Source organism: Phocoena phocoena, chromosome 7 (genome assembly GCF_963924675.1).
Source record: "Phocoena phocoena chromosome 7, mPhoPho1.1, whole genome shotgun sequence".
Lineage (NCBI taxonomy): Eukaryota > Metazoa > Chordata > Mammalia > Artiodactyla > Phocoenidae > Phocoena > Phocoena phocoena.
The window spans coordinates 81,104,578-81,120,915 of NC_089225.1; the positions used below are offsets into that span (position 1 = coordinate 81,104,578).

Below are 16,338 nucleotides of genomic sequence, written 5' to 3' on the forward strand. Positions count from 1 at the left end.
ATATGATTCCATTCAAAATACCATTAATCTTTGTTGGCAGAAATTGACAAGCTGGTTTTAAAATTTATATAGAAATGTGAAAGGTCTAGAATGGCCAAAATAATTTTTTAAAAAGAAGAGCAAACTTCGAGAAATTATACTACCTGATTTCAAGATTTACTACAGAGTTACAGTAATCAAAACACTGTGGTATTTATGTAAAGATAGACTTAGGGATTAAAGAAACAGAATGGAGAGTCCAGGAATAGATCCACACATACATAATCAAATGATTTTTCAATGAAATTACCAAGGTAATTCAATAGTGTAAAAGATAATATTTTCAACAAATGGTGCAGGAACAATTAAACATTCAACTGGGAAAAAGAAATCTGGACCCTACTTCATTATATATTCAAAATTAATTATAAAATTGAACTAAATGTAAAAGCAAAAATTATAAAACTCTTCAAAGAAAACAAAGGAGAATGTCTTTGCGATCTTCAAGTATGCAAAGATTTCTTAGAAATGACACAAAAAATATGAACTATAAAAGCAAAAATTGATAAACTGGGCTCCACCAAAATTTTAAACTTTTGCTCTTCAAAAGACACCATTAAGAAGATGAAAAGGCGAGCCATGGTCTGGGAGAAAATATTTGCACCCCTTTACCTAACAAAGGATTTACACAGAATATAAAAAGAATATTTACTACAATTCAGTAGTAAGACAGATATAAAAATGGGCAAATGATTTAAATAGACAACTCAAAATATCTAGAAATAGCCAACAAGCACGTGAGAAGACACTGAACATCATTAGTCATCAGGGAAAAAGAAAGTGAAACCACACAGAGGTACCAGTACACACCTACTAGAATGGTTAAAATCAAAAACACTGACATTAACAAGTGTTGATGCTGTTGTGCAGAGGTCAGCAAACTATGGCCCACAGGCCATACTGAACCAAACTGTACACTTAAAACGGGTGCATCTTATAGTATCTTAATGCAGGTATCTCAATAAAGCTGAACAAAAAATGGGAAAAACTTTAGGTTTAGATGGGTTGCAGAATTTTATGGAGTTTTAGAAAAGTAGTACTGTTTATACTGTATGTTATATAACACCTCCAACTGGTTTTGTAGCAGTATCCCATATTTAAACACATTAATACAATTTCAGCAAACAAGTATTCCAACTAAGTGAGATGTCTAGAAACAACTGGACAGGTCAGGTTTTGTGGACCAGTGAGTTTTAGAACCAAAGTTTAGAAAAAATTTTGGGTGTACAGAGTTTTTAAAATTTAGTCTTGCAGATAAGGACTTATGGGGCTGTACCTGTTTTTGCATACCCTATATGTCCTGAGAGCCTCTTATGTGCCACATACTGTTGTTAGGTGACTGCAGGGCACAGAAACACAAGCAACCCTGTTCTTGCGGAGACAGGAAGATAGGAATAGGAAGACAAGATAAGGGAGATAAGTATGATGCAGTTCCTACTGACCAGGGCTCACACGGTACAGGGAGTCAGATGCAGACAAGGAACAGCACCCAAGGCAGATTTTGATAATGCCATAGGAGACCTGGGGATGGAGAGATTAATTCAGTGGTCTCTGAGGAGACCAGGCTGGAAAGAGAGGCTGAGTTCCATCATGGTGGGTCTTATACGCATTTTATCCTGTAACCAACAGCACTTCATTTATTAAACTGGACTCACCAGTGATGCTCTCTGAGTCTCTGTGATTGATATTCATGAGGTTTTCTTCACCCGTCGGTGATGTAGAAGTGGCATTCTGGGATTGACTCATGCAAGATCCTTTCTTGTTTTGGTTGAGCAGGACAGCTTTGGTTTGAATCAGAGTAAAGGAAATCCATCAAGCCATTCAATAAAGAAAGGTTCTGGTCAAATGGATATTTCCTTTTAAACAGATTTTTTTGTTTTGATGGTCAAATGACATCTGGAGCAATGAGCGCTCTCATGTGATTATCACTCCTTGGATGGTCATGACCTAAAACAAAGAACACATCAAGTGACTTTAGAATTCAGCATGCTCATTAATAACAGCAGACCAATTACCCAGAACGTCTGTCATTAAGAATGTCTTCCGGGCTTCCCTGGTGGCGCGGTGGTTGAGAGTCCGCCTGCCGATGCAGGGGATGTGGGTTCGTGCCCTGGTTCGGCAAGATCCCACATGCCGCGGAGTGGCTGGGCCCGTGAGCCATGGCCACTGAGCCTGCACATCCGGAGCCTGTGCTCCGCAACGGGAGAGGCCACAACAGTGAGAGGCCCGCGTACCGCAGGAAAAAAAAAAAAAAAAAAAAAAAAAGAATGTCTTCCTAATGATACACACACCACATGGATAAATCTAGATATAATATACTGGATGAAAGGGTCAGACAAAAAAATCACATAGTTTATGATTCCATTTATATAAAATTCTAGAAAATGTAAACTTATCTATAGTGACAGAAAGCAGATCAGTGGTTGCCTGGGGTTGGGGAGGGATGACCAAGGGGCAAGAGGAAAGTCTGGCGGATGATAAATATGTTCATTATTTTGATTGTGACAATGGTTTCACAAGTATATACATATGTCAAAACTTATCAAATTGTATATTTGAAATATGTGCAATCTAATGTAAATTATAATTCATTAAAGCTGTTTTAAAAATTTAAAGATAATCTACTGTTTAAAGTAAAATAATAATAATATATTGTGGGGTCTATAACATACTCAGAAGTAAAACATATTAAAACAACAGCATAAAGGCCAGGAGGAGAAAAATGGAAATATACTATAGCAAGGTGTTTATACCATACATGAAATAGTAAAATATCACTCAAAGGGGAACTGTGATAAATTAAAAATGTATACTATAAACTCTAAAGCAAACAATAAAATAACTTAGAAATTATAGATATAAACCAACAAAGATGAAACGGAAGAATATAAAACAGGGTTTCTCAACCCTGGCACTACTGATATTTGGGTCTGGAAAATAATACTTTGTTGTGTGCATTGTAAGATGTTTAGCAGCATGCCAGTAGATCCCTCTTCCCAGACCCTCTCCTAGTTTTAACAACCCCCAAATGTTTCCAGACAGTATCAAATGTCCCCTGGGGGGGCAAAGTTGCCCCCAGTTGAAAACCACTGATATAAAAGATGCTCAACCTCACTTATAATTAAAATAAATAAAAATGTAAAGAAAATATTTTTCATCCATTAGATCAGCAAACATTAAGTTTTATTATATTCATTGTTGGAGGGGTACGGAGAAAGCGGTACTTATACTGTTGATAAAAGTACAAATTGATACAAGCTTTTAGAAAGGCTATTTGGCAATGCCTACCGAAGTTTTCAATGCACATACACCATAACTTAACAATTCTACCATTAGGAATTTATATGATGGAGATACTCACAGAGTATGCCAAGATGTAGGCCTAAGGATGCCCATACAGTATTTTCTTTTTTTAAAGCATACGTACACAACTGGAATCAAGATATCCATAAAGAAATAGTTTAATAATGGTATATACAAAGGAATATAATGCATTAAATATATGCGTGTATTTTAAAAAACCCAATTGTTGCAATCAAAAAATCTTCAATATTAATTATAAACTTAGCTTTATATCAAAAGACAGTCTCTACTAAATAGTGTCTACTTAGCAACATGCAGCTTCTATTTATGGCTAATTCATTTTCATGCCTACTATTTACAGGCATTATAAACATGATGTGTTTTTTTTACAAGAGTCACCACCAAGAAATAGAAAAGACCAAAATAAAAGCACTAAAGGAGACTGAAAATGGTCACTGAGGTAGCACAGAGACACACTGTCAGCAACTACTAGGGAAGAGAATTTCAGAGACAGAACGGGCAGCAGAATTAAACATTACAGAAAAGTCAAAAAAGATCTTTGGTTTAAAAAAGGTGGTATACAGAGACCATAAAATCAACAGTAACCTTCTAGAAACCAGTTCAATCAAGAGATTAGGCCCAAAGTCAGGCTGTAAGTGATCAGGAAGCAAGACGGAAAGAATGGAGTTTAGTAAGTATACAACGAGATATGCAACATCCAGGCTTTCATGGATTTCCGTGGACAAGTAAAATTTCAAAAACTTCTGTGGTTATTGGCATAGGGTTGCTGTTTTTACACTTCATAAATGAAAAAAAAATGTACAAGGAAAAACACATAATAAACAACATTCCTTCCCAGAAAAGTTTATAATTTTATGTTGACATAAAAATTTTCCTATATTTGAATTCAGAAAATTTTTATAAATTTTTAAAATTCTATTTTATATAAACAATTATTTTCTTGAAACATGTCTGTCAACATAGCAATCTGTACTAGCCAGTGCAACATGAAGTAAAGCTCAAAAGTATTTGTTTAGGTACTTTGATTTTAATTCCAGTTGTCAAAAATTCATTTTCACATCCAAGATCAGTCTACTGTGTGCAATTAAATTCTGCCCCATGTGCTATCTTATTGTCCAAACTGCCATTCCCAAATTAACCACTGAAAGGGCAATGGAACGAAAGTGCATCAAACCAGTAAAGATTTGCCCACCCCCATCCAGTGAGGTTGGGAGGAGGCCGTTATTGAGCCTACCAGAGTGGTTAAGAACATGGATTCTGAACTCCAGCTCTACTGCTAGTTGCATGACCTTGAATAAGTTACTTAACCTTGTTTCTTCATTGTAAAATGGGCTTAATAACATGGTCTACTTTATGGGGTTACTATGGGGATTAAGTGAGTTATGAAAGGATAACAGTAGCACCTACCTCAGATGGTCACTGGGGAAATTACATGAGTTAATACATGTAAAGCTCTTAGAACAATACCTTAGAATACAGTAAATACTATGTAAATATTAGTTATTATTATTTCTACCACCACCAAATAGTACAATTTTATCATTATCATTATTATTACTGTACCTTACACAAACTTGGGCACACTGTAAACCCTACTGTTGACTGCTAATACAATCTGCTCGCAACCTAAGAAGTCACATTTACTTCCTGCCCTCTGATGAGTGATGTTAGTTTTGTGCCCTTAATCATTTTCTTTCTACCTCTGTGATTCATGAACAAACTGAAAGCTTGCAGAGTCAGAGTTCTAAATGTAGTAGAAACTAAACTTTGGCAAGCACAAGCAACACATATTCAGTGCATTTCCTAGTTTGTACACACTTATTCTTAGTAACTCCTTGAGTATCATCTACTTGCTATGCTGGATCTTTATTCACTCTTTTTAGGAACAACTTCACGGCTTTTTTTAATAAAACAGTCAACCAAGCATGCGTTATTTAACAAGAAGCCAGCCTTTGTAATTCTTGCACATTTAGGAAAAAATGAAGTAAACCAGCTAAGTGACTTATTTTAATAAGAATGAGACTTAAAAAGAACAAACAAAACTTGTCATTGATATAAACCTTGCTGGCAGAATACAACATGCTGATGACTTAGTTAGCCTAGCCATGGAAACTAAAATGGTCAACAGTGAGGGCCTAAATATAGGCCCTGTGCCTTAAAAAAATCTTGCTACTTCCTTAAAACGGGATACTCTGGCCAAAACAGACTTATAGAAAAGGCTAAAACAATTCAGGACACTTCACTTTGACAAGAGTGCAGAGCCTAGAAATACAGTAAATATAATGATGTGACAAACATTTAAATTGGAAAAATATATTTAAAATTTTTATTGTACAAATAATACTTTGGGGATTAATTTAAAATACATGTTGGCTGCTCATCTGAATGCAGAAGTGGGAACAGTGCCAATCACCAACTCCAGCAGCAGCTCTTGTAGACAGTGTCAACCTTCATCCAGACAAAAGATAAACTCTATAATTTAAAACATAAAATAAATGGACCATGTTTCCTATATTAAATCATAGATTTTCAACAAAGACAGAGACTCACTAATTTTTAATGTATCTGGCTACATCAAAGATAAAATTTACAAAAAATACACAATAATTTTAAAATCAGATATTGAACCACAAAAAAAAGACTATACAATGGCTTCAGTGCTAAAAGCTGAAAAAAAGGGTGGCAGGGGGTGTCACCCCTGAAATCCAACCTGGATAGTGAGAAGCAGATCTTACAAAGGCAGAGCCCACACACCAACACCAAGGGCAGCTTCATGGGTGAGCCACAGTACACTACATTCCGAAACAGTTACTCTACCAGCAACTGTGAAGTTCACCCTGAGGGGCTATTTGGTCCTAGCAAATACTTGATCCCTCTTTTTTTGTATCATTCAATTTAATGACCAGTAGGGTTTTCAGAATATAAACTACATGGAGGCAGCTCTACTTACAAGCAGGACAAATTCCAAAAGGCTGTTAAAGCCGTTAGTCTAAAAGAAATCCGTTAGTCTAAAAGTCCAAAACCATGAGTGAAATTTAGGTTTATGGTGTCTGTATTTCCTCCGAGCTGGTATGTTTTTGGCATTAAAAAAAATAAGTGTCCTGTTTTGTTTACAATGAACATTTACTGAGGCAGGCAACCCCTCCCTGCCACAATCTCCACCAACATAAGGGAGGCAAACTCTGGCAGCTAAGGAATCCACACCAGAGTTTCACCTGCAGATTAGAAAAGGCCTTGAACCCATGGTGCGTCTGTGGCTTTTGATAAGTTTCCACAGCGCCACTTTCACTCACCATGCTCAGCCTTTAAGTTCTTGAACTACAACTTTAACCTGAATTTCAAACCTTTGACTAAACAGGCATCCCATTTTAGAGATGATCCTCTGCTGAAACCATTTCAGACATGCATATTTCTTCACCGTTGGCTGACTCTCAACTGCACAGGCACATCTTTTTTCACACATCCTGGGACTGTCCTTCGTAATCATTCTTATTGTCCAGACATATATTTAATATGTATAATTTCCTCACTTTCAATTTTTTACACTATTTCTATTTTAGTGTTCATCCATCTATCACCAGTACTGCTTTCAGAGATAAAATGGGGGGCTTCCCTGGTGGCACAGTGGTTGAGAATCTGCCTGCCAATGCAGGGGACATGGGTTTGAGCCCCTGCATTGGGTCTTTGTTGCTGCGCACGGGCTTTCTCTAGTTGCGGCGTGCAGGGGCTACTCTTTGTTGCGGTGCGCGGGCTTCTCATCACGGTGGCTTCTCATGTTGCGGAGCACGGGCTCTAGGCACGCGGGCTTCAGTAGTTGCAGCGCGCGAGCTCAGTAGTTGTGGCTCGCAGGCTCTAGAGTGCAGGCTCAGTAGTTGTGGCGCACGGGCTTAGTTGCTCCGTGGCATGTGGGATCTTCCTGGACCAGGGCTCCAACTCATGTCCTCTGCATTGGCAGGCGGATTCTTAACCACTGTGCCACCAGGGAAGCCCTGGAGGCATAATTTTAGATGTTGCTTGTGCTTGGCATTTGGTTTCAAGCCAAATATTAAAGAAGGTTTGAAGAAAAAATTAGTCTGCTGTCTTGTTTGCAAAGATACTGAATTTATATTCCAGTAATCCAGTCTGAACTACTGCAGTGGAAAGGGATACTGTTTCTCTATACTTCCTCAACAAACAGTAAATAGCAAGAGAATGGGTGACTGCCAATAAGTATCTGATTCATCAGGGTCTTCAAATCACTAGGAGCTAAAACTACCACAGCAACACTGAAGAAGGTTTTCTAGGCAAGGAACCCTCTGTGAGCTGATGATTAATTTTACAGCAGCCACATTACACAACTGTGATTGTATATTCTGTACTTTACCTTTTCTAAAATTAGGCAAATAATCCAAAATAAAAAGAATATTAGGCACTTTTTCACGAAAGCCAGGTCTAGTCATTACTAGAATCCTTATGTTTCATATTTTACATCGACATCCTCATCAAAGTGCAATGACAATTATTAAAATATGACCCCAATCATGAGGAAAACATTAAATCATGCTTTCATACCTACGCTTTAAGAAGTTAGGAAAGCAGGATTTAAAAGAAAATGTTAAAAGATAATATTTTATGGTGTTTAAATAATTAAGTTTTACCCATCTGGAAAATTTACACACCCAGTGTGCTACAGTAACAACTATGGCACCTAATAAAGAGTTATCACTATCTGTGGATTTTATTTTCAAATTCTTGGAAGTATAATATTAAACATGTTAATAAATATGCTTCCTTTTCCCATTTGGCATTTCAATGAGTTACACATATTGGTATTCAAAAGTTAAAGTCAGAAAAGTTAAATAGCACCTTTGTATTTGTAATGGACTATGAAATAACATATACTACATAACCCATTTATTTTCATAGACTTTTCATTAGTTATCTACATTCACCAATTGGTAATATTAAAACAATCTCTCTGTGCCTCAGTTTCCTCATTTATAAAATGGGAACAATAATAGTACCTATTTATGTGGCTTAAATGAGTTAATACTTATAAAGCATATATAATAGTATTTTGTAAACAGTGAGCATTACTTATGTGCTTAATATAATTTAAAAGTTAAATAGATAAGGATGTAGCACTATAAAATACAAACAACACCATTTCATGGTACCTGGTCATGGGACGCAGACTTAGAAGATATAGGATTCATATCAGTTCCTACGCTTCCACATTGTCAACAGCTCTAGCTCTCAAAAAGAACATGCTTTTATAAAAAGCATGGCTCTATATCTCATCTGGGATTGCCACCTAACAATAATTCAGGAGTTCTAACAATTATTCTTACCTAAGGTAATCCTTTCTTGTCACTAACTACTGGCCGTAGAGAAACTCTTACAAAAATTTACCCAAATAAAAAGCCCATGATGGGTATGCAGACTAGTGCAGCCGTTCAAAAGAACCATGGAAACTATGTTGTCAAATTAAGTACACACATACCCTTTGATCCAGCAATTCTGCTCCCAGGTATATCTATCTCAAAGAAATTCTCACATCAGCCCATAAAGAGACAGGTGTGAGATTGTTTCCTGCACTGCTATTTGTGGTAGTAAGCTGAGGGCCTACTCCCTCTAGAGTAATAGGTAAAATGTGGATACATACCATGGAACAATACAGCACTAGAAGCACAGTGCTGAGTGAATAAAGCAGAAGCAAAAGGAGAGAGACACCATAATGCAATTCACATAAATTAAATTTTTTCTGTATTATGAATACATTAAAATGCTTGCCTTGCGGGGAGGAGAGTAGGGGAATTTGGAGCAGGGTATGGGGATAAAAGGGAAATTTTAAAAAAATCTATGAAGTCCTACTGTTCTTTTGGCAGGCTACTTATCGTATAATCATTATTGCAACTCTTCAATCCTTAATGTCTGAACATGTGCCTGGAGGTGAAAACATTTTCTGGAGACAATGTATGCAGAACTAGCAATCTCTGCAATGTAAACTATGTGGGGCACAGTTCCTGACAATTTCTTAAAAGGCCATGCTGCTTTTATATTACTACCTAGCTGCTCTAAAGCACTGTAATTAGATTTCAACTAAAGAAATGGTTAAAAAAAAATACAAGTGAGATTAAGCCTCAATGTTGACATCTTCAGGTGTTTGGTTATCTGGTAAAAGTTTTGAAGGGAAAAATGTTTAAAGTTCAAAGATGACAAGAGTTTAAAAGTGCTACATAATAAGTTACATTCCTTAAACAAACCTATTTATCATCTGATGAAAATCAGCCACAAGTGACACTGAAATTTCCATTCGGTTTCTCTCTTTTTCTTTAAAACACACAAACACAACACACACATATGCGTGTGTGCACCTTTGTCTTTCATTATAAATAAAGTCATATGTTCATTCAAAAAACATTCAGGCAGTAGATAAATATGGGCAATCAAATAAAAGCTCCTTGTAATCTTTTACCATCTTTCACTGGGAGATAGACTGTTGATATGCGTTTAGTAGCCTACTCATTTATCTTTCCATGCCAACATATTGTCAATCTATGCCATCTTTTTAATGTAACTCACTTAGTAATGAATTACACAGTATTCAGAATATACAATTATATAACCACGAATTTTTTCCATCAGTGACTTTCTAACAATTGCTCATCCACTTAAAACTCAAGAATCTAAACTTTTTTGTAAAAAGCTGGGTAGTATGTAAGCCTTCAGTCATCTATTATCTTTGTTGTTGTTATTGTTTTTAACCCTTTAAAAATGGAAAAACCATTCTTAGCTTATAGAACTGGCTACATTTGGCCCACTGGCTATAGTTTGCTGACCTCTGGTCTATACCTTAAATCACAGTATTTTTGCACCACAGAAGAAAACAATGACACAAAACTCTTAAAGAAAATGCAACAAGTAACTGAATAAGTATAATAGTATCAACATCATATTTTCAAAATTCTACTTCTAGACAGGAATTCCAACTTTTGCATGATTTCCCAGTGACAGTGAGTATCAAAAAAGAGAGTAGATATATAAAAATCCTAAAACCAGCATAGGCTACTAGTTATACATCTCTAGTTTTATCCCTTTTTCCCATAACCCATTTTTTTCAAACTTGTTTCTGTAAAAGATCATGATTGGCTTAGAAATGTGAAATCCATGGCAAATTATTATTTGGCAGTCAAAAATAATTTAGTGACGTCATATGTAGTTTAGTCAAAGAAAATCGGATAGAAAATAGCTCAAAATTACTAAATGCAAACCTCAAAAGGGTAGTCTTCTTGCACACATTCACAAAATAGTCTTGGTTTAGTTCTCTAAGAGAAACATCAACTCCATACTTGAACTCTATCTGAAATTCTGTATCCTTTTAAGAGGGCACTATCTTCTCTGAACCACCTGGCAAAAGAGCTACATAATGTTATATAGTATAATCAATTCTAACACTGCAAAAGCTTTTTCAGCATAGGGTTTTCTTATAACTTCTTTAAAGAATGGAGACTGCGTTTAGTGTGAATTACTGAAATTTTTGAAAGTTTGGTAAATGGAGAAAATAAGTTACTTTAAGGGTTATTATTATCAAATTAAACCTAACAAGGCACACATTTCATCATTTTAACATCAACAGTGGAGGTCCTCCTAGGAAAGAAATGCTTTTTGTTCAGGAAAATACATGGAAAAGGCACTTAGGGTGGAAGGTAAGGCCTTGCAGCATCAAAGGAAGGCAAAGATGCTCTGCATAAGACTAGGGAAACAATTGTTTGTTTTTTCCCCTCTAGAGAGGGAGAGAGAAGGCAAGGGGAAGAAATCCCATCCAGATGGCAGTAACTCAGAGGCCACAGAACACTAGGAATTTGCAGAAATCTTAGGGAGGGTTTTTGGCTTCTCCATAACATGAAACTGAAGGTTCAAGCCAACTGTTTAGTTCTTAAAGGGTCTGTCTGGATACTCAGATGACATTTAGGTATAGACATGTTAAAATATTCACAAGAGTGATTGCTATTAGGAATTTATATTCCAGGATATTAATAAAGTCATCATAGCTATATTTTAAATCTTTTTTTAAACACAGAAAATTATGTCCTTTTGACTAAAGTAATGATTAAAAAAAGAAAAAAACAATTATAGGTCTTCAAAAATGGATAATGCAGAGGAAATGGCATTATAAAGTTTGTGGATTTCCTATTCTCTTAACCAAAAATGGGGGGAAACATCTCGAGCAGAGGTATTTTACATAATAGATTATGTGGGTACTAAAATATGTACTATACTTCTAGAACCAAATAAATCCTTCCACAACAAATCAGAAAGCATTTTCTTTCAACGTTAACTGGTAAAATTTAGGTAGTAGAGTAAATCAAAAGACACCATCACCTGAAAACCTACAAACACTTCACAGAAGGTTAAGAAATAAACCAAACAGATATAATCATGCTGGCAGACTTAAGAATACTTCTGTATAATCTGCTCTTCCAGACTTAGCTTCAAATCAAATAGCCAAGAAGATGCCCTGAAACAGCACTTTCACAGAGCAGTAAAGTAAATTCAAAATTTAAAAACAGAAATTCAAGAAGAAGTTCAAAATCCACGTCCTCATTTTTAAAAAAAATTTTTATTGGAGTATAGTTGATTTACAATGTTGTGTTAGTTTCAGGTGTACAGCGAAGTGAATCTGTTATACACATACATATATCCTCTCCTTTTTAGATTCTTTTGTGTCCTCATTTCTGTCTCCTCTAACAATCAAACATAAACTTGCTTTTGGTGGCTTAAGGTGATCCTAAAGTCTTCAGTTATTTTAAAATTAAAATACTTAAAGCCTTTAGAAGTAAAAGTTTCTAAAAGCTGCCAAAAGAAAAACTGTAGGCAAGATAGCTCTTCAGATCAATGAAGTAATCAGTGGCACCAGGATATGCAATCTTATACGACCAGGAACAGGGTGTAACTTAAAATGGGGGTGAGTGATGGTCAGGATAGAATATTTATTATAAACATATTTATAAACATATATAATTCTCAAATGATTCTAGAATTCTGCATATCTAAGACATATAACCATGTTAGTAATATAATTCTACTAGGCAAGAGACATTCAAATTATATTATGGTTTAGACATAAGACTCGCTGTTTTCCGAATCAGTTGTCACAGTCAACTCCAGGACTTCAAGATAAGGTTAACTTTTGAGGGAGAATTGACATGTAGTGGATGATTTTGGTTTGCCAATGAAATTCAGGAATCAATCAATCTGCTACTTGTTCTGAGCTGCTAAAAATAATAAGTGGACTATAGATCAAAATACATCCTTATTCCAAAAAATTAAGTCCACCTATATCTCAATACCTTGCAAATGCCAGGCATTCAATAAACATCTGTTAAATGAATGAATCAATCTGTAGTCAAGTTACATCCTTGCAATCCGCAGTAGGGAGAAAATGGAGCCACATGAGAAACAGAAGACAGTTAGAGCATCTGAAAACTGAAGGCTTTCTTAACCCAATTTACAAAGATCTGCATAGGCCTCCCATGGGTTTCAGTAAGAAATGTGAGCATACAAGCAGGGCTATATCAGTTAAGCCCATCAGTTACACTGAAGTTGAAAACATCCCCTAGAAACGGGTTTGACAACAGTGTGGCAAAAAACCAGAAAACGTTTAATACTTGTATCCCCCGCTTTTTGAAAGTTGACTTTATGCCACTTTGCTTTTTTTTTTTTTTTTGCGGTATGCAGGCCTCTCACTGCTGCGGCCCCTCCCGTTGCGGAGCACAGGCTCCGGACACGCAGACTCAGCGGCCATGGCTCACGGGCCCAGCCGCTCTGGGCATGTGGGATCTTCCCAGACCGGGGCACGAACCCGGGTCCCCCGCATCGGCAGGCGGACTCTCAACCACTGCGCCACCAGGGAAGCCCTGCCACTTTGCTTTTATGAAAGACCTACATTAGTACCTGTTTTCTCTAACTAAAAAAATGAAAAAAAGACATTTGTTTTGCAGAGAAGTGTTACAGAGGCAGTGGTCACCCTGAGCAGTGAGAGGGGCACCACCAAGCTCCTTCCCAGGGAACTACACTCAGCATCTCAGCATCAAGCCTCTATAGCCTTGAACCATGTCTGTGACCATCTGCGCTTTATCCTGACTTATTTTGTGCAGCTGTTAGTAAGATGTGTCCTAAGGTAATTACTTCGCTTTATACCGGCTTTCCAAAAGGTTTCATAGGAACGCTCTACTTTCTGATAGCAGGGGAAACTTGTACCCAATCCTCCCACCCCATACCCATTTTATTTTAGAAACATTGATAGTAAGATGTTTTCTCCTTAAAGTTAAGACATGGTAATGAGAAAAGTCCAACAGACTGCAATGGGAAGGGGGAAAAAGTCCTTAGATAGAATAGAATAAAAAGAAGTTGATGACTCAGGAGCATAACTATGACTAGCAATTACTGTATTATGGTGACTATGGCGATATGCTCCAGGATTATAAGCTTTTAAAGAGTTCTTTCTCCCTACACTAAATGATCTCAAATTGCTAATTTTTTGGAGACTCAAGTCCTCTTCTAATTTTCTTTTCTCCCTCACTGTGAGGCTATCAATCTTTGTTGCCAGTGTGCCTCTCCCTTTTCTAACCTGCTGTTGGCTGAGAAACCAGATTATCAGAGAACCCAGAAGTTGTCTGCTTGAGACCAAACCCTAGGACCTGTTTTTTGACCCTTGGCTAGTTCCTCAAGTACCTTTTCTTTCATCCCTTCAGCACTAGGGATTCAGCTGGCTTGCTTCTCTTCCTTTGGCACTGTTACCAAGTGCCTTTCTCATCTGGTGTTCTTTTCTCTAGGCTGGCTATGAATATGCTCTGTCCTTTCTTTACTGTCTCCTAAGAAAAGTATAGGTCCTCGTCTCTTTTGTGAGAATTTTACTGTTAATCACTATAGAGAAATACAGTGGAAACATGGAGAAAATGGTTTAGGAAATCTTAAAATTTTTTATTGTGATTTTGCTCCTTAATTAGTATTTACTGACTCCCCTACTTGGATGCTCCCAGAAGACTGTATGCTCAATTTTTTTCCTCACTACACTATGAGCTCCTTGAAAGAAGCTATCTTATTTTTGTATGCCCCAAACCTTAAAGCAACTGACATACAGTAGGCTCGCAATACATGCCCAGCTATAAGCTTAATGATTAAAAATGTCAACACACTGCATTACAGAAGTAACTGAATGAACAAAATTGATTATTAATACACTTCAGTCCAGCATCAACTAAATGAATTGCCTTGAAGAACAAAATCAAGCTAAGATCGAATATTTGAAAGAAAGCACTGTATTTGCTTTATGGAAAACTCTGTATAAGAGTTTGTTGATAAAAGGGTGATATATCATTGTTATAGCTGTGACACAGTACCCACTTTTCTTGTAATAACTAAAGAGAATGAGTTGTCAGTTTTGTCAGAAAGCTAAACCTGAACCTTTGGCTCACTGCTTAGTTTTATCATGTTTTCCACAAAGAGCATTTGCAGCTGTTTATGAATACATTTAAAATAAGCCCCATATCAAATAAGAAATGACCAAATATCTTCTTTAAGAAACTCACAATCAATAATATGTCTCATTTGTAATCTTTCAATTTTGTGACTAAACATAAAACAAAGTCACACTCAGCCATTTAGCCTAGTACTAGCTAAAAAGAGAATGGTTGAAAAGAAAATTTTTTTTTAGGTTGTTAAAGGCTTTAGGAACAGTAGTGCTACCTCAGAGACATTGTAGTTGGTTTCCAGTCTCTTCTTCCTTTCTGCCTTCAGACAGAGAGTGCTCTCTCTTAACCAACAAGCTTCCCTTTGTTTTGATTTATACCACTGGTCTGAATAACCCCAAAGCACCATGCAACATGCCTATGACTGAAAGCAATTAAGAGCTGAAAGCAGAGTTCTGGCACTTGGACCCCAAACATGTACTTACTTTACACAAGTGATGAATTTTTGAGAAAGCCATTTTCTAAGTTGACACAGATTTTAAATATAAAGTAGTTAAGTTCTCCTGAAAAGGTCACAAAACCATGTGGAGAGGGGCTGCTGAAAATTCTTCACCCATGGGCGTCACCCCATAGACATGCCCTCCATCATCCTCTTCAATGGCCTTCTTTTCTGAGACAATTCCATACCACACCTTTCTCACTCTTCCCTGAACCCCTATCTGTCCTCCATCTCTCTTTCTCTCATTCCTCCCACCAATAAACCCACATAATCTATAGCTAGATTTCTCTCCAAACTCTGAGAATTAAGTACAAACATAATCTCAGTCATACATTTATACACTTATTGACAGCAGTGGAAATTAGCAATCCTCTAAGAAGAGGAACTGCGTGGCTGGAAGACAGAAGGGGGAAAGAAACTTATTTTTCATCATTTCCTTCCAATTTTCCTACCATGTGTATATGTCCATCAAGTTAAAAAATAATGAAATGTATGTTATTTGTAAGTCTCTACTCCTGCCTTCTCGAAACTTTGCTCTACTGGTTATCCCTATACTCCACTAGCTTCACCCTCTTCCTTGGCCTATTATCATGTCCAAAGTCTTCTATTTTATTAAAAACAGATAAAATAAAAGTTTAAAAATCTCCCTTCCCCAAGACTCTGGGTTCCCCTCTAGCTGCTTTCCTCAGCCACAGAGTATGACTCTCACGCCCTTCTCCTCACCTCTCATTCATCCTTCAACCTCACTGTGATCTGATTTTTCCTGAAACCACTTTCCCTTCAGTGACCAACAGTCCCTGCTATCCAATCCAATCATACCTTCTTAGTTGTTATCTTAGGTCATCTCTGGTTCAATATTACTCACCATTCCCTACTTCAACTTTCCTCCTGTGGCCCCCTGGAGCCTACATCTTACAATGAACGCTCTTTCTCAAATCCCTCCTTTGGATCACCCAGCTCCCTCCCCTTGATCCTTAAATGTTGTTGATGCCAGAGTTCCAGTTGTGACCACGTACTTGTTTT

General features: G+C 36.8%; 1 protein-coding gene across 1 annotated transcript in view; it reads right to left on the minus strand.

Moving 5' to 3' along the window:
* TRAK2 (trafficking kinesin protein 2) overlaps positions 1–16,338 on the minus strand; it is a 60,423-nt gene that overhangs the window by 34,502 nt on the left and 9,583 nt on the right. The window contains exon 2 of the mRNA XM_065880089.1: positions 1,695–1,986. Within this exon, the coding sequence (XP_065736161.1) occupies positions 1,695–1,785 (91 nt within the window). The 5' untranslated portion in view covers positions 1,786–1,986. The remainder of the gene's footprint in view (positions 1–1,694; positions 1,987–16,338) is intronic.